The sequence below is a fragment of the Rhynchophorus ferrugineus genome, unplaced genomic scaffold (genome assembly GCF_030347505.1).
Source record: "Rhynchophorus ferrugineus isolate W39M unplaced genomic scaffold, kcgeb_rfMv2 rfM8, whole genome shotgun sequence".
In the NCBI taxonomy this organism is placed as follows: domain Eukaryota; kingdom Metazoa; phylum Arthropoda; class Insecta; order Coleoptera; family Curculionidae; genus Rhynchophorus; species Rhynchophorus ferrugineus.
The window spans coordinates 20,693,623-20,721,580 of NW_027472587.1; the positions used below are offsets into that span (position 1 = coordinate 20,693,623).

Genomic DNA, 27,958 nt, shown 5'->3' on the forward strand with positions numbered 1-27,958 from the left:
GTTATTGGTCGAATTTCTTTCAGGAGAAGCCATCCACTTAGCCAGAGATTTCGGTTACGTGTGCGAGACGGAATTCCCCGCCAGACAAGTGGCGGAATACCTCTTGAGGCAGCACGGCGAGACGCCCCGTCGAAAAGAACTACTCCAGGCCACCAAACAGGTCACCAAGGAACTGATGGACCTCCTCAACCAGGACCGGTCGCCCCTGTGCAACACCAGGCCGCAGATCCTGCTCGATCCCTCGATACAGAGACACCTGACGCACTTCTCGCTCATCAGCCACGGCTTCGGCAGCCCGGCGATCGTGGCCGCCCTCACGGCCATCCAGAACTTCCTCAGCGAGAGCCTGAAGCACCTGGACAAGGTCTTCCCCAACCAGAACCCGTCGCAGGGCCAGGGGATGCTGGTCACGTCGTCGCTGGACAAGGCCAAGCTGGAAGACAAGAAGTGACGTTGCTCGATAATGTGTTGTGACCTGAGGAAGGGCTTGATGTTCGAAACGTAGTGCCGCGGCCATTGTGATGGGGTGGGTGGAGCTTCGACTACCTCTATTTCTGTGTAAAGTTAATATTTATATACAAAAGACACGAACCGGACTCTTGTGCCGATACTGAAAAGTGTCGGCGATCGCTTCATGGGACATAAGAAAGTGCGACGTTGACGCGATCGTTTCAAGTATTACATTTGTTTTATTTCGTTTTTTCGTAATTTGTCTCGATTTATTTCGTATGTACATTATTGCCAATCGGATATATTTTTTTCTATCAGTGCCAATGCCGATAATGTATTATAAGATATTAACCTTGGGTAAAAAATATATCACAACAGATTGTGGATTTGTCACGTAGTTTTATTCATTCCACCCCCTTGACTCTGTCTAAGTCGTAAAACCCAAAATAAAAACACTCCTATTCAAGCTCATTCAGTTTAAAACAATGAATTATCCTAAAATAGAGTTCTATTAGTATTACACAGAATCGATGAAGTCGAAAAAACTTTTATTCTTTTATTGGTTTATAATTCTCTTCATTCGATTATACCATAACATATTAATACGACCAAAAAAATTAAAAGAAGAAGAAAAATTGAAATACCCTAACTCTCGTAAACCAGACATTATAAAGGCCTAAACCTTTCAACGACAAATGTCAAATTTTCACCACAATCTGACATTTAATTTAACAGTTACAGTGGTAAAACAGCATTTGTTGCAAAAAATGCTTCAGGGAAAGAGCTCAGAATTACTGCCTGTCAAGCAAAATATATAAAATAAAATAGAATAGTACCGGTCTTAATAGACCACTTTTGAAGCATAGTATTATATCTTAACTGAATTGAATTAAAACATTGTCTAGAAGTTATTTATCAATCTGTCTTCTAAATTACAACCTAATACAAATATAATACATAAAATAGAATTTCAAGTCATATTTGTATTGACAAAACCACTCAGAATAATTAAATGAAAATTAAACAAACGGAAAAGTTATCTCAAAATCAACAAATTCCAAAGATAATCTTATAAGAAAACATCAAATTATCTAAAATAGAATATAAAACGTGTTTTATATATTTTATATCCATGCCGAAAAAATATCGATATCGAGCTGATATTTTTTGAAATTTTTTGAAAAAAATTAAATATATTTCTTAAATATTATAAAAACCATATCGACCTAAATTAAAGTAAGAAAATATCGATATTTTTTTGCCGACCGACGCCACTAGTGTAGATAAAGAAGCCTTTAACCACATGACAAATAAGCCGAATAATATGCCATCAATTCAAACAGAAGAACGTTCGAAATGTCACAGATATCGCGCTAACTTCGCGTCACATGACTCAATATGGGGAGCCGCGTGTGTGTGTAGTACGGTTTTGAACGCGGTTTATCGCTATTCACCCATCGCTGTTAGAAAACGCAAAACTTATCGATCCGCGCCGGATTTATAATGAGTTAAAATTAAATCCAGACCGACGTCCAGCAAGGTTTCAGTTAATTTTCGAATTTAATCGCGCAGATAGGATTCATTCATCATGACGGTGGAAAGAGAATATTTAAACCGGGAACATTTAGATGGATTCGATCATTACAAGGTAATTATAGGTGCTTATATCCTGTAATTTTAGCCCGTCGTTAAAGCGATTTAGCGTTGAAAAGCTGCTAAATGATGGTGTGTATGTGTTTTTTTTAGTACAACTGCAAGGATACCGGGCTCCTCAGTATTTATGTGATGCATCCGTTCTGGAATTGGGTAGTTGAGGTAAATTAACGGAAGTATTATTTTGAGCAACAAATTTTATATGACGCCTGTTTTATAGTATTGCCCGAGAAACATTGCTCCGAATCTACTGACTTTCAGTGGTTTTTTGTGTACCTGTCTGATGTATTTAATGTTCGCATTGATGGATTACAATTTTTTGGCGTCAGATCCGGACGTTAAAGATGTCGAACCCCTACCGATATGGACTTGGTATACGGCAGCATTATTATTATTTCTTGCTTATACTCTGGGTACGTATTGTGACTTGTTTGAATCACATACTGTTAACGACGATTGCATTTCAAATAGTACCGTATATATTTACGTTAATATTAGGCCAGAGTCATAGGTCACTCACAAGGATCTTTGTTATCGTTCATTCTCATTTATTTACAAAATTCTACACGCACAACAAACATAGGAACTCGTTTTCATTAACATAAATAACTAGCCAGTTAATTATAGTGTTTTGGTGTTAAAGGTTATCTATTGTAGTTAATTATCACTACGGAGACGATTTGTTAATATATCAGCCTTGAAAAAAAAAAACTTACTGTTTGGCATCAATTTGTTTCGGTTTCAGATGGTATTGATGGAAAACAAGCTCGAAGGACCGGTACTAGCACGCCCTTGGGGGAGCTGTTCGACCACGGGCTGGACTCGTATACGGCCGGTCTCATACCGGTCGCCATGTACTCAATATTCGGGCGAGGCCCCAAGTTCAGCCTCAGCCCGTTCCGGATGTTCTTCCTGATGTGGAACATCCTCATCAACTTCTACCTGTCCCATTTCGAGAAGTACAACACGGGCGTGATGTTTTTGCCTTGGGGGTACGACTTCACCATGTGGGGTACCATCATTACTTTCCTGTTGACCGGTGTAAGTAGTTTAACGAATTCCTTCGATAACAATTCCATCTTTACGTTAGCGAAGTGTCAAAAAGCTTTTAATCAAAATTTATTGCCCCTTTATCTTATATTAAAAAACTACGAGATTATTATTATTATACTCTGTTGTATAAAAAAATATTTAATGAATGCTTGGGATTATATTAATCCAAAACGTCTGAAAAAATATTCCAGAAGTTTTTAACGTTTAAATTTAAAGCGTCATGTCGGATTACTTTATTACGTCTCTTATAAATTTTAAAACAAACCTTTTTCGTTGAAAATTTCATGGCATTTTTTAAAATGATGACACAAAGTAACAGCTGTCACTGGTATTTTTATTTTTTCTCAGGCAGTGACATTCATAGTAAAAAAACTGGAAAACTGTCCAGTAGTATAGATTATGAAATAAATATCAATAGGGTTGTAAAAAATCGGACATAATTGAATAATTTTGTCTAAAACACAAATGAGGTATTCTCTTTTGCTAGAAAAGGCTTCGCTTCTTTCCTGGAAATTGAATTGTTAAATCTAGCTTCACGTCAACCTCAATTGTTTGAAATTAATCAAGACAGCCGGATTGGTACATACGATTTTAACCCATACGCGTGCTTACGATGATATAACTTTCATACCTCAAGAAAAATTGCAGTCTTTAGAAAGGAAATATATAGGCAGCTTATTGACTAGTTAATTTAATATCTTTTCCTGTTTTTTTTTTGGTATTGTATTATTTTCTTGTTATTTGCGATTGGCTTACATACTGATTGTCTGTTTAAAAATATAGAAAAATGACAAAATATTGACATAAAATTATAATAAATGTTCTGTCAATATTTGCATAACAGCTCAGATTATTACGTTTTTTTATAATTAATTGCAACCAAAAATGAGTACGTAAAGTGTCTAATTATTACCGGTTTTACATTTTAATGAAACTAATTATTATAAAAAAACATTCCACTATAAGTGCTTTGTTTTGTTTTAAAGATATTGCTGATTCGAATCATATCTTGTTGGCGTATTTCAATTTTTTTCTGTTTTAGTGCCAGACACAGTACCGATTTTTTTTCCATTATACAGGGAGTTACAAAAGATAACATGTAAAGTGTTTATACTACGAAGAACTTTTTTGAAAATGGTGAATTAAGTATATAAATATAGGTTTCTAGTCGATGTTAATTGTTTGAAAGTAATCAAGATGTACGCAATCATACATATTACGTCCGTTATGATATAACTGAGTAAGCGTACGTCAGAAGAAAACGTCAGTTTTGATTAGTATCAAAGATTACTTAAAAGAGTAATTGTGTAAGAATCCAATGCTAATTTGATTTTTTCGACTAGTAAAATTAACTAATCGATAGAATTAACTATATATCTATTTTTTAAAGATTTTTGGACACGAATTGTGGTACTATACATTTCCCGGCGGCATCACCAACGGACTGTGCGTCGAATTGGTGCTATACATCTCCGCTCTGATATCAAATGTGCCCATAGTGCTGTACAACATCTACAAGTCGTACAGGGACAAGACGGGGCACATGCGGTCGTTCTCCGAGGCCATCAGGCCCCTCATACCCATCTTCATATTTTTCCTGATGACCCTCTTCTGGATCCTGGAGAGTCCCGCGGACGTGGTGAACAAGGACCCCAGAGCCTTGTTCTTCCTCATGGGCACCATATTCTCAAACATATCGGTGAGGAGCCATGATGCTAGCGTCGACATTATACCGCGTTCACGCCGCCGATTCGTCGTTTTCAGTGCAGGATCATCGTGGCCCAGATGAGCAGTACCAGGTGTGATTGGTTCAACTGGATGCTGGTACCCACGGCGTTGGCGATACTGATATCGTGCGCCACCCAGTCGGCAGCTCTGGAAATGTCGCTCCTGTACGGTCTGTGCGTCGGCACGTCCATCGCTCATCTCCACTACGGTACTTGCGTGGTGAGTATCGGTGACGTCACATTTTCCTGATAAAAATCCGATTCCTTTGCCGGTTCCAGGTGAGACAGATGTGCCGACACTTTAAAATCGATTGTTTTTCGATCAGGAAGCCGTCGGATTGACTAATTGCCGACAACGCGTGATCAGGTAGGCCGTGACGGGGACAGATAAGATACCGGACGGCGTGGTTGGTTGGCTTTCGGTAAGACGAGTGACGTCAGTTGTGTCTCGAGTCAGAGAAATACTTGGTCGCATTCCCGATGAAGTAAATTTAAACTAGGTTACAATTGGGGCGAGATATTTGAAGTTTTTATTGCTGAAATATTGGTGTTATATTATTTATGGAAGATTGCATGAAAGTGTGCCTTTGAATAATATTTTACTGTTACTCAAAACCTTTTTCTTCATTAAATAATTTCTCAAGTTTTAATATAATATTTTCAAACACAGTTCTTATATATAATATTTAATTAGTTCTCTGTAGTTTTTCTTAATACTACTTGATTAAATGAAATAATCAAACATTTTAATGTAATTACAAAGAAACAGAGTTATTGATTGTATTGAAATGCTTGTGTTATACTATTAAAGAAAATTAACATCAGAAATTTGCAGGCAAAATGATATTTTTCAAGGATTGTGATCTAGTTTTAGTACCTATTTATTGGAATCTAATTACCATTACCTACTGACAAGAAAATGCCATCGTAGTTTAGAAACCGCTACTACGTATTAATATATTCGAATGAATTGTCGTAGTTTAGAAACCGCTACTACGTATTAATATATTCGAATTAATTTATTCCCGGGCCCTTTTAGACCCTAAAATCCCCAGTTTTATATTTTTCTGGAAACCGTTCATGCTATTTACTAGATATACAATATAAGAATTGTTTCTATACGTTTTCTTTCGTATTAACCACAAAAATCTAATTACCACAACAAAACAAAAAGAGAAGGAAAAATTAATAACATAACCAAATTCGTCTTACCGATATGCCTGTATGGGCGTTCAACCAATCAGACACGAGCTCCGGCGTCATCTGACTGTGAACCAATGAAACGCCTATACTATTTATTCCTATAATTGAAAGGTGCGCGATGTTGCCAGACATGTTTTCTTTGCACCACATTAACATTAATTTTTTAATATAATAATGGGGTTTTCTAGTTAAAATTGTTTTCGTTAAGTTACTTCGAGTGAAAAATCCAATTTTTTTATAATTACAGTTTTTCTTTTATACTATAGAAGAATGTATAGATAAGGATCACATAAAATCGGCTTATAAAAATGTACAGCTTATTAAAAAATTATTTATATTTTGAAAGTTTGAAAAAAATAAATCGTTTTTCCTTTTCAAATTTCTGAACTACAATAACCCGTTAAACTCTAAAATGCATAAATACTTTGCACGAGCACAATCTGGCAACGTTGCAAACTCAAATACAGTGTAATTTGGTGGATGCGCCAATACTTGTTGATTGAAGAGGCTTGATCATTCTTTTGTTTTTTTTTTACAGATATCGAGATCAAGTGTTGTCCCTCGGAAAACCCCTGCCTTTTATTTTGTAGTAATGGATTTTGTTTATTTGATGCCAATCGCAGATACCTTTGAATACGACGTATCCCGATGTAATACTATTCGTGATCGTCAGGTATCGGATCTGTTTGTATATAGTGTTTTTCTTTTCTCTCTCTCTCTCTCTCTGTCGCCCCCTTTCTTAGTTTTGTAGGTTTGCGAAAGGAATTCAACCGAAAAAAAAGAGACCGGTAATGTTCTTGCTCGTATTTTCCTTTTGTTTTGTATATTGTGGCATTTTATTTACCAAAGAATATTTTATTTAATCGATTTGGGTAACGTCTCGAGGGACTAACTAATGTGAAAATATCTGACGTAAACTCGAACAATCGCAAAGAAAGAATTACAATAGTTACAGTACGGAGCGGGCACTGCCTGTCCGCCGCATTCTTCCACACGACTTGTGCTCTTTCACTACAGTACATATGTAAGGCATTTATTTATTTATATTTTTGAAATATTGGTCAAATATTTGAATATCTGGTAAAGGTTGTATAAGCCTAGCTAAAAAATAGGTTCTTGCACGTATATACAGTACTACCTCTAGGTATTGATCAGTTCAAAAGTATTTATTGATCTTCTCGGCCGTTCTTACCATTAAATTTACTGAAAATATCAGAGGTGACACTGTACATAATGCGATATCTGATCTTTGCTAAAACCATGACATTAGGGATCCTCATATTTGACCAATCTACAGACATTTGCATTTATTATTTTTACACCTTTTTACATAGAAATACCAAACGTTACTTTCTTTGTGCGAAACAATGGTCATTCATTTGTGATACTCAAATAAACTGTTTAAAAAAACCACAAAACCGTTGCTTCTATTAGTATCCCACATCATTCGAACCTGCTTTTTAAATATGTTGTAAGTAACTGAAACTGACGTGATTTTAAATTCATACGTGATTATACCGTATACCGCAAATTCCCCATAATTTTTTTTGGCTATAAAATCGTTTAATCCTCACGTATATCTAGTTATCTATGCAATAAAAAACTTCAATTGATCGATTATTTTAACCAATTGCCGTGTTCCACGCTGCGTAGTTGTGACTTTGGCCGTTAGGCGGTCGGGTATCAATATTTTTGACGTTGCTGACAAACAACAAATAAGCCAGAAGCAGATAAACACGTATTTAATATTTTATTTTCCTACAAAGTCTAAAACAGATAGATGGGTGTTATTTTGATATAATTTTGAGAAAATATAAACAACCCGAAATGAGGTTCCTAGGCATATCTTTCGTTAGTTTTGTTTTAACGTCCGTAGTTGTCGCAAATGCATACTATCAAAAGAAACAGTTCTATCCTTCGGTGGTTTATATCACGAAGTCAAATCCTAGCATGGCTGTAAGTATCCGTGCCCATTATTCACGCGTTGTTTTCCTTATTGCAACCGCGATAACATAAGGTTAACGTCAAATATGGTTTTTAGGTATTATATATACAAGCCTTTATAGGCGTATGGATCTTAGGAAAATTAATGAGGAAAATATTTTTCGGTCAGTTACGAACCACTGAATTTGAGGTAATTCGTTCCGCATGCCGATATTGTTTGTATTTAACGCAGAAACTTTCTAGCACTTAATGGAGAGGTCGTGGTATGCTATAACCGAAACTTGTCTAGCATTTACAGTGTTTCGAGATGATTTTACTCCAAAATTTGTAGCTCTTTTCACTTTGTTATTATTCCTCAAGTCTTTTCACTGGTTAGCTGAAGACAGAGTTGATTATGTGAGTATTATTGACCAGTATAATAATGAATGTATATATGATAATATAACTGATAATGGGTTGTTGCTTTAAGATGGAAAGAAGCCCCGTTATCAGTTGGGTGTTTCACGTCAGAATTCTCAGTTTGCTTCTTCTGTTGGGAGCTTTGGACATGCATTTTATATTGCACGCGTGTCAGTCAACAATGTCAAAGGTAATATGAAATTTTGACGTTAAGAGGTAAGACCACATTTTGATTTTAGGGAGCCTCGGTTCAGTTGGTGTTTGGTTTTGAATATGCAGTATTGATAACAGTGGTCCTTAATATAGGAATAAAGTATGCGTTACATTCAGTGGACTTGAACAGCGAGACGCCCTGGGATAATAAAGCGGTGTTTCTATTGTACACCGAGTTGGTGATGGGTTTTATCAAGGTGATATTGTATATCGCGTTTGTTGCCATTATGGTAAGTGTGTTTTCTATGGTATTTTACAATATTTTTAGGTTATATTTTGGTGCTTTAGGTGAGGATATACACCTTACCATTATTCGCGTTCAGACCAATGTATTACACGATACGGAATTTCAAGAAAGCATTCAGTGACGTAATTCTGTCGAGACGTGCGATTCATAACATGAATACTTTGTATCCGGACGCGACGCCGGAAGAATTGCAGGCGGCGGACAACGTCTGCATCATATGCAGGGAGGAGATGGTAACGGCGTCTAAGAAATTACCTTGCAACCATATTTTCCACACTTCTTGTCTCAGGTAATTTGTTTCATCTGATATATATCAGTGTTCATATTAAAATTCGTGTTTCTCGACGAAGGTCGTGGTTTCAACGACAACAGACCTGTCCTACATGTCGTCTGAATATCCTCCGTAGCCCCGCGCCCACCGCCCCCACCAACAATAACATTCCCGCGGCGCAACCCCAGGCCGCGGCGGCGCCTCCACCAAATCCCGTTCCCAATCCGTATTTCAACGTTTTCGCCGCTCCGGGGCCGAATCCTTTCAACCAATTCAATCAGGCCAACGGCGAGATGCCCCCGCAGACACCGCCACCCACTCCCCAGGGCGCCGCCCAGCCACAGGCGGGATCGGTACCTGGCCAGGCGCCCCCACCATTAATTTTACCGCCGTTCCCCTTCCCTATACCGTTCATGGTCCCGCCGCCGGTGCCCCCCGCGAATCTCGGCGTCCTGACCGACGAGGAACTGCGACAGCTGGAGGGCAACGAAAGGAGAAACATCCAGGCGAGGATACAATGCTTGATTAATATTCAGGTAGGCCTTGGAAAATCAAAACATGGACTTGTATGGCAATTTATTGGTTAGAGACTATAAGAGGATATTTCTGAGTAATTTTAAACAATAATAAAAGTTTTTTTTTATTACTCTTAGTGGCTCAAGGATCTACCCAATGGGCAATCAGCATTTCTTATGATTGTATTATATACATAATAAACATTTTTTGGTATTAATTACATCATATATTAGATATGCTTTGTACAATCTTAATTTAAAAATTAACTTATTACTACTGTAAATTAAAATAAAACTAAATCACTTAAGTTAAGATTAAGATTACACTAAATGAGTTCCTGTGATTTGGTTTGTTTCTATCATCTGATTTCCTGCGTGTTGACCAGTAGCTTTATTGCTTCCACGTTGCTGGGTTTTGCTTGAGGAATCGAGCATCCATCGAATGATATAATTAGGTTTTTGTCATTTCGTCGCCACGCAAAATTAACATGGAGAGATTCGAAGCTGTTAAGCTGTAGTTTCCAGAGTCTATTCCATTTGTGGATCTTGTTAACTGTTATTTTTACTTTTTCTACAGGCTTAGGCAGAGATATATCTGTTGCCATGATAACTGTGTCGTCGGCGAATGTTCCAAGTACTGTTTCATTTGTTGTTGTTGGGATATCAGCAGTACGGAGCAGGTACATCATATACACATCACATTGGAAGTTCTTTGATGCCATTCTTGGATCTTCCTGGGACGCTAAGATGGCTGGCTGTGTTTTTATATCAATTTCAATGCCTAAAAGTCGTGAAATCAAATCCAAAATAGTAGTGACCTACCACTTTTTATTCACATATCGATTAAAAAGAAACCGGATAGATTATTGTCCTATTTTGCTTTCGCCTTCACTTGAAATCTAGTGTGTTGTGAAATCTTGTGTCTAGTCTGTTCTATAATTTTGTCCAGAATTTATATCGATCTAACCGGTTTGGTTTTTTCAGAATTCTATTTTCCAAACTAATTATAAAAAAGTCGCCTTTTTGTCAAATGGGAATGGCAATTTTCTCGTAAAGTTATACAGAATAAGTGTTAAAAAAAAAACCTATTTATTTTACCATGACATGCTACTAAAAAGTAAAAAAATAGACGTTCTAAAACTAGTTTTTATATCCAAAAAAATATAGTTGACTAACAGGTTGCCTTGCGTTCATTTGAAAATGTAGTTAAATAAAATTCAGTGTTGTAACCTAACCCTTAACAATTAGTAAGTCTAAGAAGAATTTTGGTGGCAGAAGTCTTGAGAGCTATTTCAAGAGATAAAATAGCAGTAATGTGTTTTTGTTTAGTTTTTAGCTAATTTCAGCAACTCTATATTTAGGACATCACTGGCAGTAAGGACTGTCAATAGCAAGTAAAATTGCCAAAAAACGTATTTGCACCGGAAATTTACCTAGACGAGATGTAATTCACTCTGATTGCTCTGATCATAGCTATATTTCGTAGTAGTTTTATTGTTTCATTCAGCCTTCTAGATCAGAATTCTGATTTCATCGTTTCCTGCGAGCTAAAGTCAAAGTTCGGCCATCTCACCTGTGATATTTATGAAAGTTTACATACACACATAAATCTTTGGTATATATTCTGATCGGTATATGCAAACTATCGGATGTTCCAGACTATGCTCGACGCTGCTGTCCAGATGATGCAGCAGTACAACGTAGTCACCATGCATAAGCTACAACCGACGACGAGTAGTTCAAGTAGTAACACCGAAGTACCACAAGAGTCGCAGACCAGCGAAAGTGAAGCGGCCGCTACGAGCTCCGAAGACGCCAACAGGGGTAAGGATCTAACGAGCGTCTAAGTCGTGAGCCGGTTGAATGAATGTCTTTGTTTTTCCGTCGTAGAACCCGCGCGAGACAAAACAAACGAGCCCGTAATAAACAGTATGAGCGAGAGCGACGTTCCTAGCAGTACGACCCCGGAAGAGGAACTGAGGAGGAGGAGGCAAGTTTTTATCTTCCCTCCTTAGGGAGATGACGCGCTCAATGAATTTTCTTGCAGATTACAAAGGTTCCTGCAAGCGGAACAACAGCAACAGCCCAACTAATAGCGTCGATCATAAACAAGGACCAAGAAATTGTTGTTTCATTCATGTTTACGTTTATTTATTGTTACTGTTTAGTACCCTTTAGTACTTTATATTTTTACGTATCATCTGGAGATTAAAGGATTATGTACTTTAGGCGATGTTTATTGAAGAATGCATTTTGATTTTGTGATAAACCTATTTTTTGTCCGACGAAACGGTGGTTTTTTTTTCTCCCTGTCGAGATTTTAGCGATGACATTAGTGACTGGACAACGAGGAATAATGCGTGAGCGTCACGGCTCACTGGGAGGAGATCCATTTCAGGATGTCGTCTCGGCCCAGGCCGGTGATGGCACTGGCCTCGACGATGGTGATTTTTTGTTTGATTTCCTTCTGTAGTCTCTTCATCTGCAGCATCAGCAACGCCTCGTTCCTCATTTGTCGGTAGCTAGCGTCCATCTTGGTGAGAACCAACAAGAACTGCAAAAAAATTAGCGTCTATGTTTGTCTGTCGGAACATTTTATTAAAATAGGATATTTTAAATTATAACGAATTTCTTAAATTTACTATGCTCACTGATGACTATGTGCACCCGGCCAAAAGTGTCGAGAATCCAATTTGTGAAAGGAACAATAAAAATTTCAGGTTATTTTAAGATTTCAGTCAAAAAAATAAGTATAAATAAAAGCTATTAATTGTTTTCAACTATACCTTTTTTGATAGAAAATATGGGATCGCTAAAAATCGATTTATTATTGATCTTATCTTCAAATAGATTCATTTTAAGTGGATATGTCAATAAATTACTTATAACTTTCTATGCTGATAACGTCATCTTTAGTGGAACAGGTGAGTTACATGTGCGATTGTATAAAGTTGACACTTCTGTGCTTGGAATAAAGATTGAAAAATTAAACACGTCTTGTTTAACGATCATTAATCCATTATTTTCATCGAAATCATGAAGATATATCTGTAGAGTAGGATATTTTTGCAGTAAAGAATATCGATTTACTGTAATATTCGATTGGTTGCTATGCAACGTATAAATAAACAAGATAGTTGAAAAACAAAAGTGTACCTTGGCATTCATCAAAAGGGGGTGGGCTAGGACGGTGTACAGTAGTACTCCAGCGGCGGATATCTGACATAAGTTGGAAGCGTCCACCACGTACATCACCTTCCCCACGTCGTAAAAGTATTTCGGCCACAGGGGCGCTATGGAACCTTCACCAATCTTAAGTCAAAGACCTCCATCGGTAAAAAGAAAAACTTCCTACCTCCTAGTTCCCGTATGGTGTATATCTTGTCGCCTAGTTGCAGACTGAGTATGTTTGTACCCACGGTGGGTATCGAAGCGGTGGTATTGTCGACATAATCGGGATCCTGAATCTTTTTCAATAACAAGGTTTTGCCGGAGCCCTCGGGTCCGATACACAACACCATCTCGAACACATTATTTGATCGATATTCCCACTCCGTTGTTGTCAATTTTATAAAATCCATCAATTCGTAACAAACAATGATACAAATATTTGAAAATCAATATCCAGTGGGCCATGGCTAAAAAAAATACACATCACTTTCCCCGAGTAGTAAGTAGCCGAGAACTTCTCGTTCAGGGCCTACTAGATTTCTAAACCATGTCGTTTTTTTGGATTCGAGCGCCGAGAGAAACAATGTTTGCGGTTTGACCACGAAAAAAAAAATAACAAAAGAATTCATTGCGCACTATAAAATAGAATTGCGTCCTACATCCAACCGCATTTCTTTCAGTCCGTTAGGAAGCTTGATACAGTCCGCAATATGTTGTCTAGGGTAAGAATATGGTGGTTTTTGCGTTAATATTTTGTTCTAATATCAACTTTTGTGCGTTCAGTGGTTTTTCATTGTTATTCTCATGATCGTCGGTGTTTATGCCAAAGCGTTAAAGGATGATGTTTCGGAGAAATCCGTAGCGGATAGTAAGAACGACCAGATCTATAGATAAGGTATTTTGTAATGTTTATTATTTGTTTTGCATAGGCGGCCATCAGGGTGGTAGGGTACAGATCAAGGTTTTCCGTGGACCTACAGAACAAGATGGGAAAGAAACATACGCTCCCTGGGGTTACTGGGTGAAACAACCCGCTGATCATTATCAATAGTGCTTGTTATTTATGTTGCTGTATTTTTAAGTTTTGTACAGATTTTTTTGTATAACAATAAATTTTAAGTTCTTTTTTTACGTTTTATTTGTTACCCATATTAGTTCCGCAATGTTAAAAATATATTAATCAAAGTAATGTACAGGTATAATAAATGTTCACCGGTTTTTTTAAGTTAAAAAAACTAAAAATAAAAAAAATCGACAAAAAATGGTTTTACACATTTTTTTTGTTGTGAAGATAAATCAAATGACCAATATTATTTTTATAAGCCCAAAAAGAAGTCGTGACAAATTAACTCTTTTAAAGAAATTCAAATGTACTAAATAACGTTTGATGGTCTGATAAAATAAACATCCGCAAATGTCTGTTTAAAAGTAGTTCGGAATTCCAATGAGCCACTAGCTAATGCTTAAGCTTGATAAATTTATCATTGACAGATAGGGTTCTAAACATTTTTAAAAACAAACATCTATAGACATGATTTCGTATAAAAATGTCATTTTTTTAATAGCGTGACCTCTTTTTTGTTATAGTCGAGGTCAAACATCCAGCACTGTTAAAGATTTAAAGAACTGGCACTTAATTTTAAAGTAGTTCAAATGTACTATATAACGTTTCATGGTTTGATAAAATAAACATCCGCAAATGTCTAGTTTAAAAGTAGTTCGAATGTCCAATGAGCCACTAGGTAATGCTTAAGCTTGATAAATTTATTATTGACAGATAAGGTTCTAAACATTTTTAAAATCAAACATCTATAGACATGATTTCGTATAAAAATGTCATTTTTATCTTGTCATTTTTTTAATAGCGTGACCTCTTTTTTGTTATAGTCGAGGTCAAACATCCAGCACTGTTAAAGATTTAAAGAACCGGCACTTAATTTTAAAGTAGTTCAAATGTACTAAATAACGTTTCATGGTCTGATAAAATAAACATCCGCAAATGTCTAGTTTAAAAGTTGTTCGAATGTCCAATGAGCCACTAGGTAACGCTTAAACTTGATAAATTTATTATTGACAGGTAAGGTTCTAAACATTTTTAAAATCAAACATCTATAGACATGATTTCGTATAAAAATGTCATTTTTATCTTGTCATTTTTTTAATAGCGTGACCTCTTTTTTGTTATAGTCGAGGTCAAACATCCAGCACTGTTAAAGATTTAAAGAACCGGCACTTAATTTTAAAGTAGTTCAAATATACTAAATAATGTTTCATGGTCTGATAAAATAAACATCCGCAAATGTCTAGTTTAAAAGTAGTTCGAATGTCCAATGAGCCACTAGGTAATGCTTAAGCTTGATAAATTTATTATTGACAGATAAGGTTCTAAACATTTTTAAAATAAAACATCTGTAGACATGATTTCGTATAAAAATGTCATTTTTATCTTGTCATTTTTTTAATAGCGTGACCTCTTTTTTGTTATAGTCGAGGTCAAACATCCAGCACTGTTAAAGATTTAAAGAACCGGCACTTAATTTTAAAGTAGTTCAAACGTACTAAATAACGTTTTATGGTCTAATAAAATAAACATCCGCAAATGTCTAGTTTAAAAGTAGTTTGAATGTCCAATGAGCCACTAGCTAATGCTTAAGCTTGATAAATTTATTATTGACAGGTAAGGTTCTAAACATTTTTAAAATCAAACATCTATTGACATGATTCCGTATAAAAATGTCATTTTTTTAATAGCGTGACCTCTTTTTTGTTATAGTCGAGGTCAAACATCCAGCACTGTTAAAGATTTAAAGTACTGGCACTTAATTTTAAAGTAGTTCAAATGTACTATATAACGTTTCATGGTCTGATAAAATAAACATCCGCAAATGTCTAGTTTAAAAGTAGTTCGAATGTCCATTGAGCCACTAGGTAATGCTTAAGCTTGATAAATTTATTATTGACAGATAAGGTTCTAAACATTTTTAAAATCAAACATCTATAGACATGATTTCGTATAAAAATGTCATTTTTATCTTGTCATTTTTTTAATAGCGTGACCTCTTTTTTGTTATAGTCGAGGTCATACATCCAGCACTGTTAAAGATTTAAAGAACCGGCACTTAATTTTAAAGTAGTTCAATTATACTAAATAACGTTTCATGGTCTGATAAAATAAACATCCGCAAATGTCTAGTTTAAAAGTAGTTCGAATGTCCAATGAGCCACTAGGTAATGCTTAAGCTTGATAAATTTATTATTGACAGATAAGGTTCTAAACATTTTTAAAATCAAACATCTATAGACATGATTTCGTATAAAAATGTCATTTTTATCTTGTCATTTTTTTAATAGCGTGACCTCTTTTTTGTTATAGTCGAGGTCAAACATCCAGCACTGTTAAAGATTTAAAGAACCGGCACTTAATTTTAAAGTAGTTCAAATATACTAAATAACGTTTCATGGTCTGATAAAATAAACATCCGCAAATGTTTAGTTTAAAAGTAGTTCGAATATCCAATGAGCCACTAGATAATCTTTAAGCTTGATAAATTTATTATCGTCAGATAAAGTTTTGAACATTTTTAAAATCAAATATCTAGAAACATGATTTCGTATAAAAATGAAATTCTTATCTTATTTTTTTCTAATAGTATGACCTCTTTTTTGTTATAGTTGAGGTTAAACATCCAGTACTGTTAAAGATTTAAAGAACCGCCATTTAATTTTGAAGTCGTTCAAACGTCCAAGATAATTTCTAACCTCAAAAAATTTATTCAACCATTTAAATCCATTAAAAGATATTGGGGTTCAAGAGTAGGTCAAATGTCCAATACGATTTTATACAGAAATCTCAAAATTAGTTTTTATTCCTTTTTAAAGTACATAAAATGTCACTAAAAGTAGTTTAAAGGAACTAAAGCCTTAAATTATTAATTAAAGGGACCCAGGAAACTATAGAGGGATCAAGGGGTAAATAAAACTACACCAGATTAACTTGAAATATATATTTCTAATAACTTCAATAAGTAAGTACAAGTGTGATGCAACAGCCTATGTAAACGATTGCATTATAACGTTATCCTTAACAATATATTTAAACTCTTGTAAAAATACTATTTTAAATTCACGCAGTCAGTACTATATATATATAAAATTTTTAAAAAATCTTTATAGGCCTGTAGGACGGACAATTTTCTCGAAATTTAATACTCCAAAGTTAACACACAGACCGAACTACAAACGGCAGGAATGCTCGGAAACAATCGGGAATGTTCGGTATAAAACGTACGATATATGCAAGAAAGGTACTTTTAAGGTAATAAAATTAAAAAATAATAAATATATACAGGGTAAAAATTAAAAATACGTTTTTTAAGTACTAAGCTGCACGCTATAGCCAGCCGGATTAAAAATAAGAATAAATATCAATAGTAAAAACATACTTTAAAAAGGGAGGGGGGAATCGAGGGTAGATGGGGCGGAGGGGGTAAAAATTAATTATCCTGTATGAAGCAGTTTAACCCAGGAAAGGTATAAAGCTACACCGCAAAAAAATGGAATGTAATATAGTCCTGACGTGTTGTCATCCATATTTAAGTACAATATCAGTCCGGATTATTAATAAAGTAAGGTGTCGAGGTAAGGTAGATCGATATGGCATCTGTTACAGCGAAAATCATAGTAGCTTACGACGACTATAAAGCAATTGTTCCCTTTCAAGTATATTAACGTCTCACAGCGACTTACGGTATAAATATAAATGATACTGAACCCATATATAACTACCTTCCTCGTGTAGTCTTTCGGCCAAACACTTGTTTTATGCACCATCCGCCACTCACAATCGACCGGACATTGACAACAATTAATATAACCTTCAAACGATTGTCAACGTGACAGATCGTGCAGGAAACGTCATACGGAACTAAACAAAAAAAAAATACTATAAAGACACTTTGGTGTTTCTTTTTTTAATCATTTTCTACGCCACCTTACGAATTTTCTTAATGTGTGTTTTTGTGTAATCGCACGTTTCCTCTCGACCAGCTCAACTTAACGTTGGAAGACAGAGAAAACCAAGGTCGTTTACGGGAGAGTGTGCGGAGAGGGGGACGATCGAGACGAAGAAACGGCACACCAGCAACACACGCGCGCCACCTGTCCGGTTACCTGTGGGTTATAGGTGTAGTATGCCGTCGTCTTTTGTTTGGGCCTCCTCCAGGTTGATGTTGGCGGTGAGGTCGACAATCTCGTCCTGGTCGTACTTGTCGTCCGGATCCGAACCGCCGGTGGTGTGAGACTGCTGCGAGCCGCTTGACATGTGGGAGTTCCTGCTGAAGCTGCCGCGTCTCACGGGACCGACCGTCCTCTGATTGGCCGGCTTCACGGTGATGATCAGATTGGAACTGTTGGCGATCATCATGTCTGTGACCTGAAGAAAACAAAAATTTAGTCATACGACCTACATCTGTGTTGATGAACAGTAGTTCAAACGTCCAATGCAATTTTTCGATCGAACAAAAGGGGATGAAATGCGGTGAAAATTATTAGGTTTACCAATAGTTTAAAAAGAACTGGATTGGCAGTAGTTCAAATGTCCGATTCAGTTTTTTAGTTCTCAAAAAATGTAAAAAATAAAATTGAAAAAATACTGTTTTCGATGGTAAATTAAGCGTTTGATTGTGTTAAAAAAAACCACAGCAAATTTCTAAAGCGCATAATTTTTTGAAATTTCAAAGCCTAACAAACAGTATGCGTTAAAAATATATATTAATAATATGGTATTTTGTAGTAGTTTAAATATCCAATACAGTTTTATGGCTAAAAGAACCACGAGTATCTCAACTGAGAGTAGTTCAAATGTTCAAGAAGACTTTTTGGATCACAAAGGCGAGTGAAACTTGGTGAAAACTATTAAGCCTATTAGGTTTTCGACTGGTTAGAAAACTGAAATTCCGGTAGTTCAAATGTCCGATGCTTTTCTTATTCTCAAAAAGTGTAAAAAAAGCCGCAAAGTTTGGTGAAATATACTGCTTTCGATGGTAAATTTCTACACCGATAGTAGTTCAAACACCCATTGAACACCCAAACTGAAAATATAGCAAAAAGATTAGATTGTGTAGTAGTTCAAATAGCACACAATTAAAAAAAACTGAATAATTGCAAGGTATATAGGTTAAAAAACAAAACCACAATGTCTCCGCTGAGAGAAGTTCAAATGTTCACGCCATTTTTCGGTAAGTTTGAGAAATAATCGGAAAATGTGAAATTGGTTTAAGTGTCAAATACTTAAAAAGTTAGCGAGAGAGATGTATCTGAAAATAGTTCAAATGTTCAATTTCTAAACCAAAAGTAGTTCAAACGTTTCATTTTCACGTGAGAAAGAAATGTTAAAAAAATGGATTTTTCATAAAAGCAATGGTCAATAGTTTAATTGTACGGCGCTGTTATTTATGAAATAAAAAAATTAACAAGAATTCACAATCGAACTTTCCATACAATAGCGGTTGCTAATATCTTAATTGACAGTAGTTGAAATATCCAATACAGTTTTTTTCCTTGTACACATAGCTACCGCAAATCTATTAATTCGAAAATAGTTGAAATTTCCAATACAATTATTTATGAAATAACTCACAAGGCTCTAATTTGGAAGTAGTTCAAATGCATAAAGAACCTATTGTCGCTCAAAAACGCACAGAAAACTAAATTCCGAAATATAGATAAAAATAAACAAAGCTTCATAAACAAAAGAATTTCGCAGCTAGTCCTCAATAGCACGCACTTTTCAAATTTTAACACTGCATAATTCTTGGATATCAAAGTAAGAATGAAAGAGCATATAATATAAGCAAAAAAAATGATGATCTCACTACTCAAGTTGAATGAGCTTGGGGGCTGTATCATGGTGAGTCATAACATTCCAGTGATTCAAAGATTTCAAAACAAAATTTCGATTCCTACTAGTAAAAATCTTAACCTACCTGATCCAAAGTCTTCCCGGCCACCTCGATCCCGTTCACCTCCAGCACCTCATCGTTTACAGCTAGCAGACCGGTGGATTCCGCTAGACCCCCCGGCACGAGCCTTGATATAAAGACTCCTGGTATTTTCTCTAACCCTGCAAAACAAAACGTCTGTCAGCACCGCGCTACATAAAAACCCCAGATCATTCAACCAACCATTTTGCGTAACCCTTACACTGGTCCCATCCCTTATGTAAAACCCCAACGGCTTGTCGGAACCGTGCTTGAGCAACCTCACCCTCCGACAGGTCTCCGGTACGATATCCACATCAATAATGGCAGAGACCTGCCTAAAATCGTGAGGGTTGGATATGGGAAGGGTCTTAGTCCTGGCCGGGGTCCCCCCTAGTATGGAAGATATAAGGTTTCTAGGTTTCATGGTTCCATATCCGTTAATCTCTTCTAAGCTGTCTCCTGACGAACAGAAAAGGGCATGAGACCCATTAATATTCAACAGGTGCGACCGCGACCATAACAACATTTAAAATACAGTTGGTTTCCTTACTGTAAGCTCACCTTTTCTCTGTATAATAACCCTTAAAAGGGGCTTGGCATTTAGCAGCGCTCTCCTCAGGTTATCATCATTGTTAATAGGTAATAAGTCTTGATCACTGGGATCTATATAAGACACTAGAAAGGCTACATCTTTGAGTTTATGCAGTCCCTCGAGCAGGGACTGGAAATCCTCGAATTTCGATTGGACATTTCTCTCCAGGGAGAATCTTCGGAACTCGGCTTCGAACTGCAACGCATAGATAACAGGTCGTAAAAAACTAGTAAGCTACCACGACCGTGTATCGGATTATATCACGGGACCAGAGATAAAACAAGCATGAAAACTGTTGACACAGAACCGATGGTTTACATTTTTTTTCTACGCTTAATTCATTCAAAACGCTCAACAAACCGACTTCGAATAATTAGAAACTCGTTCATTATTATCACGTAAAATATATAATTCGATAATTCACGGTCTCATTCGTCTAACTGAATTTCTGTAACAGGTGGATGGCATAGTTTTAAAAAAGCGAAATTAACAGGCTATTGAACTCTCATACTACCCTCGATATCCAAATATACACCATCCCCCCATCGAAATAATAAACTATCGATAAATAACTAAAATTTCCGCCCCAAAACAAAGGCGTTACCTTGCTTTTGACTTCTATTTTATTGTCTAGAAATGATTTTGATACTATTTTGTTCTTGGACATTTTGAAGCATTAGGAGTTGTAATTTCTCGCGATCACAGGGTTCGTTTTACGCACAAGACAGTTCGGCACCTTTCACTATTAAAACAAAACAAAACCAACACAAAACATAAGCGTAAAAACCTCAAATCCTAAATTATTTATGTTTTGGACTTCATTCTTTTTGGTGGCTAATCACCGATTTGATGACTATTCGCCGTACAGTGGTCGTCAACAGTTTGACAGTTACGTACCGTATTTTCTCACAGTTTTAGTTACTGTTCAGTCATTAACAAAATATGATTACAATAAAACTATTTATTTATCATAAAACAAAAACAAAGATTATTTTAGAGCAAACTTTATAATTGCTACTATTATTAATTACATTATTTTAATAATAAAAATTGTTTAGTAACTTCTGATAGAATTACAGAAATCTGTACCGTTAAAATCGCTTACAGCCAATGAGAAATTAGTATTCGAAAACTGCCATACTTATTAAAACCTTTATTCTGAACTAGTGCTGGGCAATATCGAATAATTAGCAAAGAGTTTTTAACTATCAAATGCTTTTATCATATATTTTGTTAATATATATTAACTAATTAATTATTAATATTAACTAGTTAATATATATTTGTAATATATATTATAATAAATAATTATGTAATATGTTAAGTGGCTTCCAGCTATCTTATTTTTATTAATTATATAATAGTACAATTAAATTAGTAAGACAAAATTTTAATATTAAGATTATTATGGATAAACAATAAATGAACTATGTCATTTTATAAAACAACGATACAGTCTGGCAATGTTACCATATTTTATTTATTTTTTAACCATTGGATATTTTAAAAGTCGATTGTTCTTTGTTTTAATCAACGATAGGTAATAAATTTATAACCTAACTTGTCAAAATGTGACATTGAATGCCATCAAAACACCGGCTCTGTATTTATTTTTATTGTACATAAAAACTAGTTAAGAATAATTTTACAATATAAAAGTATAGGGATTTTCTTCATAATAAAAAAAAAGTATAAAAACGTCTCACTCTGTAACTTAACAAGTTCGGCGGTCGATAACAAAACATTCACAAGAAATATAAAATCAAATTGAGCAAAGTACAATTGGAATCCGCGAAATGATATTCCGTTTCTGTCAAACAATGCATGTGTATAAAAAATAACAAATGACTACCCGCTTGTGGGGTAAAAAATGATTTTTTTCTCACATAGGCGTAGCGATAACGCGGAAAGGAGTCTTCCTGTCCACTCCTGGCGTCCTACACAATCGTTTCGGGGTTTTAACGGTGAGTGGCATCTTTATAATGGGCACGTTCTGGTTACATACACTCCTCGGGGACGATATCGCTTTGTCTATGGTATTGAGATCTCTGCGTGGGGTCGTCAGTTCCATGGCACTCTAGAAAATGTGTTTATTTAGTACTAAGGCTCGTAAATCTCGAGGATTTTCAGTAAATTACTTGAGCGACATTCGTAGGAATGTTTTCTTTGTAACATTTAACATATTGTTTCCCCAGGGCCTGCAGCCGCTTTTTTTCCGACGAGTTTACGTGCCTGCGCCTGGGCGACACGTTACTCTTTTTGTATTTTTTCTCCTCCGACCTCAAGGTTCTTATTCTAAAAAAGCCCCGCGCTATAACCAAATGAACATTTCTTAAGCTAGATGATGTCGAGCAAACCTATAGGACATGCGCGTGGCGTCGCCCGACCTGACCGGGTTAGTTTTGGGGTGATGATGGTTTCGCTTATTAGTCGAGTTCGGTTGCGATTTGATGGACGAGACCTGGCCCGATGACGAGGAGTCGGAGTCTTTGAGCGTGTCGAATAACCTGGAAGGCGTTAATAGTGAAGCATTGAGAGATGAGAGAGGAAGAGACAGGGTGATGGGGCGACGAACACGTTACCTTGCTTTCGCCCTGACCATGCCGACGTTCTGGCTGCGGAGCTTCGCGATGGAAGCGCGAGCGTTCGCAGACGCCACCTCCTGGGGCGTCTGAGCCTCGGTAAAGTAACCCTCTGCGCTCACCCAGTGGTCCGTGGAAGTACCTTTAACAGAAATGGATTGGTTGGGTGACTGGGGTCTGTGAGCGGGGGATCCGTCTACCTGAGTTGTTGTAACTTCCCGCGTCGGATATGTTGACCGCGACGGCGCATTGCGGGCTGGACTGGGGCAGAGTGCTGGCGTTCACGGTGAACGTGTAGGGACTCTTTTTCCTCAGGCTCAGAGACCGTTTCGGCAGCGTGCTCGCCCTCTGTACGATGGGGGTAGAGTAAGGGGGGCTGTCCTTCAATTAAAATAAAAGAAAAATAGACTAGAAATGAGACTGTGAGAAGCAGGATTGAGAGAAAGAAAGAGTAAATGAAGAAGAAAGAAAAGAGGAAGAGTGAGTAGAGTTATGTTAGTTGAAAAAGTAATCCACGTTTATTCGAAGTAATTTTTTTTAGTGTCTAGTTTGCTATCATCATCCTATTATCCTACCAACTGGGGTTGTACCGTATCCAACCTATTGTCACTCTTCTTCTGTCAACAGTTCAACAAGTTGATGGTCCGCATTCCAACAAACTTTTTTCAAACTTTTCGTCTATCACCTCAACTCACGGGCACATCCGATCATATGCATAAAAAATGGGTTCGGCGCAAAAGAAATTGCGCCTAATGTAGTGTAAATGTTGGAAGAATAAAAGACGTAGTCTCAACGATTCCCATTCACCATCTTCCAAAATTGGCGTGTGAGGCGTTACACCTTTTAAACGATACACCTTTTAAGTGTCCAGGCTAGGCTGCAGAAATATCGCCATAGTACCGCAAACGTCACGCTTTCTGGCTCCCCCACCCTCAGGCGAGAAAAATAAGTGATGTTTAAAGCCCCTTCCCCAAAATCATACCACATAATTTTTTTCATTTTCATTGCGATTATTACCTATTTCTGCCTTTACACGGCTTATATATCTCTGTGCCGCAAAATGTCCGCAGAGGAATACTCCTAAATCATGGTTAAACACGATTAACTTTACAAATTGTGGTCAAATTTCGACCACAGGGCAATCCCCGATCAGGTCCGGATAAAAGTGATGGTATCTTCGCGAAAACGTGGATTACTTTTTCCCTCGCGACCTACCTCTGGCGGCGCCACCTCCGCCTTGTTCCTGGTCACGGTGGCCCTGGGTATCAGCGAGGCGGTCCCCACGTGCCACGACTGATTCCTAGACACCTGCGCGCCCTTCTTCTCGCGCTCGCTCGACCGCCTCCGGATGCTGCCGATCTTGCGCGCGCTCGGCGACCGGATCACCTTGCTCTCAGCGCTACGCCGGATCCGTAGGTCCCTGCTGAGGCGACGCGCCAGCTGGTCCGTCGTGGGACTGAGCGACGCGGCCTCCAGCGTCTTCTGGTACGCGGTCTGCACGTTCTCGATGTTGCTGTCCAGCTCCTGGTTGATGTTGTTCTCGTTGTCGTTGGACTGGACCTGTTCCAGTTCCAGGGATATGCGGCGTTCTGCGAACAGGGAGGGTACGGGTTGGCGTCGGGCCTGCCGCGGTACACTGACGGAATACAAACCCCACCTATGGCTGAGATCCGGCTCTTGAACTCCTCGTACTCGACCTTGGGCACCCGGATGTAGTCCGCTTCCTCCTCCTTCAGCGCCATCTTCTTGTGGCACATCAGGATCTCCTTTTTGGTGGCGGCGCAAGAGTTCCGCTTCTTTTTCCTGTCGATCGATCGTCAAAATCAGACGAGGCGTTAAAGGCGCGGATATATAATCTATCCGATAAAACAGCCAATGCACGTCATCAAAATTCATTCAGCAAGCACGTCGAATATCGTAACCTCTAACTATTATCACAAACGTTTTCAAGAATTCTGTAAATATTTGACAACAGTGTCGACCAACAAAAATCGAATGTTATAGACTGATTCAGTCACATGTTTGAACTAGGATAGAGAAGGAAAAACCTGCTCCGAAAAGATAATTTTCTCTATTACCAAACACCTTTTATTTTTTATAAATTTCATCAAATTTTCACAAGCATGTATGAGAAATTAATAAGCCTGTAAGTATGTAACCATAAAATTTGCATTAAATGTTTAGCCAATCATATAGTCCGTCTTGTTCACTTTCCTAGTTTGTATATTCGTTACTGTTTGTATATATACTGATTTAGTGGAAGATGGCGTGCGTTCACTGTTATATTGAACGGACTATAAACCAAAAGTCCAATTTGACGCGGCAACATTGCAGCGTGCTGACATCATACATTTCGATGAAGTGCATCGGCTGTTTTATTGGAATGGTTATAGTTTCACTCACCTAAAGTTAGCGGCGTTGCTCACGGCCGACCACCGTCTCTCCAACAGGGACTTGGGACCCAGGCTATTGCGCCTCGTCGAAGGCGCCTCCTCCTCCTTCAGGCTCTTCATGCTCTTGCTTCTCATGTACCAGTGCATCTTCTTTTCCTTTTGGCTGAAACAACAAAATCTCGTATCACTCGCGCTCATTCATCGCATCGTTCAGCGGTCTGTGTACCTCTCCGATTCCTGGTCCGTTCCTAAACTCTCACCGACCTTCATACCGCTGGAAACAACAGTTTTCTTATTATGGTTTCGATATAAGAGGTAAAACGTACCACTAAGGTAATATTGTAAAGGTAGGTCTGTGCTGGAGCAAGTAAATATACAATTAAAGAGACTAAAAACATCTAAACTCTAAAATATTTTGGTCATTACACCCCCCACATTCGTACTACATTCCCCATATATAAATACAATTTACGTACTCTGGCAACGCTGCAAAACTTTTTTTAACAGACTAAAGCATCATCAAATGGTTTAGGTAACAGCTTGAATCATTATTATTCTATCAAAACGTTCGATGTTTTGATCCCGTCAAATTTCTACGGATGGTCTTTGATACATTCATTGAAAATGACAGTTTTTGAGCATTATTCACGGTAAAGGTGTTAATTTTTTCGATGATGCATAATAGGGCGAATATTAGCAATGTTTCAAGGAGGTATCTTAAAACAGCCCTGAAGACTTGGAAAACGATGTGGCAATAAGAAAATTTGGCGCCTCACTTATAGGAACCGAACAATGTTTTTGATTCATCGCGGAATATTGTTCCAGCACGGACCTACTCGGACACACCAACACGAAACTCGTTCGCAAGCCACAAATTATCCTAATATATTAAAAAAAAAACGTCGAACATTAGTCTTACTTGGGATTAGCGCTAACCGGGGTTCTACTCGGAGTAAAAGGGGTATTTAACAAAGCACAATCGGGTAGTTTGGTTAAAACTTCCTTTCTACAAACAATAACGTTATGCTCTGCCTCTACGCTCGTCCGGAGACAACTTACTTCTTCCTCAAAGATAACCCACCGTCAGCTTTCCGTTTCTTCACAGAGTGAATGGTGGGAGTCAGGAGATCGGGCGTGACCAGACCGTTCACGGGCGTCGCCTCCTCGTTCCGGCTGCTCACCATCTTCTTGAGACCGTTCAGCATCCCTGAAAGCGATACGGAAGACCCGTAAATGATGCGCGTCGATTTCCACTGGTCGGGGTCGTAAAAAATATATTTACTTGTCAACGAACCACTTCTCCGTTTATTTTTTCGCCGTTTCTCCTGCTCCAGCTCGTTCAGTTGACCCACTTGCTCGATGATGTCGTCCGGAATAAAACCAATATTTCTTGAGTTCTCGATCAACAACTAATCGAACAACTATTATGATTATGACAAGGACATCAAAGAAAACATCCTACCTTCGTGATGTCGCAAATCTTCGTAATCATCAATGAGGATTTCGGGACTATCTTGTCGTCGATGGGGAATATATTGGGCCCCAACAATATGGCGAGGTTCCCGTAACACATCTTGTTATATGATGAATAACTCGCCACTTCATAGAAAAACTATGGAAAAAAACTTCACCAATCTACTTTGTTTACATAAACAACAACTACCTGCATCAAATAAGATAAAACGTTCAGATTTTCACAGGGCAACAACAAACAAGACAAGAGCAAAGCCTCCAACTTTTTATCCAGTATGCTACAACGTAAGAACAACTCGTGGAAGCCGTGGGGGATCAGCGGCTCTGGCAGTTCTCTAAGAAAACACTTCAGCACAACCGCAACATCAATTACATGATGCTCATCGCCCAACGGACAGCCACGGTCCAACAATAACTGAAAACCCAAATATGTAACAAAAATACACACATACAAACAAAGACACAAACCGTACTTTTATTTCGTTTTGTCGGGATTTCGAGCCTTCCTTCCTGAAAATCCCCTCAGTCTGTACCTTAGACAATACATAAGAACACATCTCGTGTATACGCTTTGGAATGATTAGTTGTTGACCATTTGACAGTGTTACAGTTTCAGTCTCAAGATTAATTAATGGCACTTTGAAAAACTTTTTTCCATACCTCGCTCCCTACAAAATGTTAAAACATTTAAAACACTTTTCGGTCACTTCCTGTGCGAAACATCGAACCTGGGGAGGCGGACGCCCCTTTTTCGGCCTGTATTTTATTCCATATTTTCTTAGGTGCTGCACAGCTATATTTCGAATTTCTTCTCTTTTGTTGACATCGTTTATAAACATTTTAAAGCCTGGAATCACCTCGTTTCCTTTAAAAACATCACAAAAGCATTCCCATTTCGAATTTTTTAAAACATATCCCCACTGACATCCCGCAAACGTCAATTTCCAGATTCTGTATTGGTTAAATCTTGCCGGGTATTTCAAAGTTCGTAACGGTTTTTGAACCTTCTTCTTCTTCTTTCAATAATTTTGGTATTTTATACTAGATATTTAGAATATTTTTAATTATTTAAAATGCATGATCATTTTTAAA

General features: G+C 37.4%; 6 protein-coding genes and 1 long non-coding RNA gene across 14 annotated transcripts in view; 4 read left to right on the forward strand and 3 right to left on the reverse strand.

Annotated features, from left to right (window-relative positions):
• The window catches only part of TfAP-2 (Transcription factor AP-2), a 65,321-nt gene extending 64,487 nt beyond the window's left edge, over positions 1–834 (forward strand). For all 3 annotated transcript variants that reach the window (XM_076412952.1, XM_076412951.1, XM_076412953.1), the window contains exon 6: positions 24–834. In XM_076412952.1, the coding sequence (XP_076269067.1) occupies positions 24–451 (428 nt within the window). In that variant the 3' untranslated portion in view covers positions 452–834. The remainder of the gene's footprint in view (positions 1–23) is intronic.
• A 948-nt stretch (positions 835–1,782) lies between these two features.
• LOC143201728 (ethanolaminephosphotransferase 1) lies at positions 1,783–14,110 on the forward strand. Of its 2 annotated transcripts, none has more exons than XR_013006988.1 (8): positions 1,783–2,098; positions 2,197–2,265; positions 2,324–2,516; positions 2,849–3,144; positions 4,547–4,855; positions 4,921–5,103; positions 5,163–5,810; positions 14,043–14,110. XR_013006988.1 is itself a non-coding variant. In XM_076412964.1 (8 exons), the coding sequence occupies exons 1-7, from the start codon at positions 2,039–2,041 to the stop codon at positions 5,223–5,225; spliced, it is 1,173 nt and encodes a 390-aa protein (XP_076269079.1). In that variant the 5' UTR covers positions 1,783–2,038; the 3' UTR covers positions 5,226–5,250; positions 6,625–7,504. The 2 variants fall into 2 exon arrangements, 1 of the variants encoding a protein (XP_076269079.1); XM_076412964.1 differs by lacking the exon at positions 14,043–14,110 and adding an exon at positions 6,625–7,504 and having other exon boundaries at positions 5,163–5,250.
• sip3 (septin interacting protein 3) lies at positions 7,736–11,965 on the forward strand. The gene is made up of 10 exons (XM_076412941.1): positions 7,736–8,042; positions 8,128–8,220; positions 8,274–8,426; positions 8,500–8,619; positions 8,669–8,872; positions 8,931–9,178; positions 9,240–9,696; positions 11,334–11,499; positions 11,566–11,665; positions 11,723–11,965. The coding sequence occupies exons 1-10, from the start codon at positions 7,914–7,916 to the stop codon at positions 11,766–11,768; spliced, it is 1,716 nt and encodes a 571-aa protein (XP_076269056.1). The 5' UTR covers positions 7,736–7,913; the 3' UTR covers positions 11,769–11,965.
• On the reverse strand, positions 9,725–13,462 carry LOC143201753 (ADP-ribosylation factor-like protein 16). The gene is made up of 4 exons (XM_076413004.1): positions 13,031–13,462; positions 12,832–12,977; positions 9,951–12,229; positions 9,725–9,825 (listed from the first exon to the last, which is right to left on the reverse strand). Exons 1-3 carry the CDS (start codon positions 13,254–13,256, stop codon positions 12,050–12,052), a joined length of 552 nt encoding a protein of 183 aa, XP_076269119.1. The 5' UTR covers positions 13,257–13,462; the 3' UTR covers positions 9,725–9,825; positions 9,951–12,049.
• Positions 13,406–13,971, forward strand: LOC143201767 (uncharacterized). The gene is made up of 3 exons (XR_013006990.1): positions 13,406–13,568; positions 13,630–13,714; positions 13,776–13,971. It is a non-coding gene; the product is annotated as an uncharacterized LOC143201767 (long non-coding RNA).
• A 2,725-nt stretch (positions 14,111–16,835) lies between the features above and the next one.
• Positions 16,836–21,294, reverse strand: par-6 (partitioning defective protein 6). The gene is made up of 5 exons (XM_076412973.1): positions 21,023–21,294; positions 20,388–20,613; positions 20,028–20,285; positions 19,830–19,966; positions 16,836–18,277 (listed from the first exon to the last, which is right to left on the reverse strand). The coding sequence occupies exons 1-5, from the start codon at positions 21,083–21,085 to the stop codon at positions 18,023–18,025; spliced, it is 939 nt and encodes a 312-aa protein (XP_076269088.1). The 5' UTR covers positions 21,086–21,294; the 3' UTR covers positions 16,836–18,022.
• Positions 21,295–22,021: 727 nt separating this feature from the next.
• Positions 22,022–27,837, reverse strand: LOC143201564 (uncharacterized). 5 transcript variants are annotated; one of them, XM_076412689.1, is made up of 16 exons: positions 27,595–27,809; positions 27,340–27,534; positions 27,057–27,281; positions 26,856–27,005; positions 26,688–26,802; positions 26,453–26,600; positions 26,313–26,399; positions 25,620–25,667; positions 25,404–25,556; positions 24,658–24,803; positions 24,216–24,589; positions 23,201–23,381; positions 23,001–23,142; positions 22,776–22,925; positions 22,557–22,713; positions 22,022–22,495 (listed from the first exon to the last, which is right to left on the reverse strand). In XM_076412689.1, exons 1-16 carry the CDS (start codon positions 27,703–27,705, stop codon positions 22,301–22,303), a joined length of 2,577 nt encoding a protein of 858 aa, XP_076268804.1. In that variant the 5' UTR covers positions 27,706–27,809; the 3' UTR covers positions 22,022–22,300. The 5 variants fall into 5 exon arrangements, with proteins under 5 accessions (XP_076268804.1, XP_076268803.1, XP_076268806.1 ...); XM_076412688.1 differs by having other exon boundaries at positions 26,676–26,802; XM_076412691.1 differs by having other exon boundaries at positions 26,453–26,802; positions 27,595–27,837.
• Between the last annotated feature and the right edge of the window lie 121 nt (positions 27,838–27,958).

Bases quoted from the DNA above. Each gene is read 5' to 3' on its own strand.
- LOC143201564 (XM_076412691.1), bottom strand. From the start codon at position 27,705: ATGTTTATAAACGATGTCAACAAAAGAGAAGAAATTCGAAATATAGCT. The intron at 27,535-27,594 runs GTTCGATGTTTC...AACATTTTGTAG, and splicing joins AGGGGCGTCCGCCTCCCCAG to GGAGCGAGGTATGGAAAAAA. The intron at 24,590-24,657 runs GTGGGGTTTGTA...CCCTGTTCGCAG, and splicing joins GAGCCGGATCTCAGCCATAG to AACGCCGCATATCCCTGGAA.
- par-6 (XM_076412973.1), bottom strand. From the start codon at position 21,085: ATGTCCAAGAACAAAATAGTATCAAAATCATTTCTAGACAATAAAATA. The intron at 20,286-20,387 runs GTGAGCTTACAG...TCTGTTCGTCAG, and splicing joins GGTTATTATACAGAGAAAAG to GAGACAGCTTAGAAGAGATT. The intron at 18,278-19,829 runs GTAGGTTAAGAT...TGTTTTCTTCAG, and splicing joins CCGGGAAGACTTTGGATCAG to GTCACAGACATGATGATCGC.
- LOC143201728 (XM_076412964.1), top strand. From the start codon at position 2,039: ATGACGGTGGAAAGAGAATATTTAAACCGGGAACATTTAGATGGATTC. The intron at 3,145-4,546 runs GTAAGTAGTTTA...TATTTTTTAAAG, and splicing joins TTACTTTCCTGTTGACCGGT to ATTTTTGGACACGAATTGTG. The intron at 4,856-4,920 runs GTGAGGAGCCAT...CGTCGTTTTCAG, and splicing joins CCATATTCTCAAACATATCG to TGCAGGATCATCGTGGCCCA.
- LOC143201753 (XM_076413004.1), bottom strand. From the start codon at position 13,256: ATGGATTTTATAAAATTGACAACAACGGAGTGGGAATATCGATCAAAT. The intron at 12,978-13,030 runs GTAGGAAGTTTT...AGATTGGTGAAG, and splicing joins CACCATACGGGAACTAGGAG to GTTCCATAGCGCCCCTGTGG. The intron at 12,230-12,831 runs GTACACTTTTGT...ATTTTTTTGCAG, and splicing joins CCCTTTTGATGAATGCCAAG to TTCTTGTTGGTTCTCACCAA.
- sip3 (XM_076412941.1), top strand. From the start codon at position 7,914: ATGAGGTTCCTAGGCATATCTTTCGTTAGTTTTGTTTTAACGTCCGTA. The intron at 8,221-8,273 runs GTAATTCGTTCC...GAAACTTTCTAG, and splicing joins TACGAACCACTGAATTTGAG to CACTTAATGGAGAGGTCGTG. The intron at 11,666-11,722 runs GCAAGTTTTTAT...ATTTTCTTGCAG, and splicing joins GAGGAACTGAGGAGGAGGAG to ATTACAAAGGTTCCTGCAAG.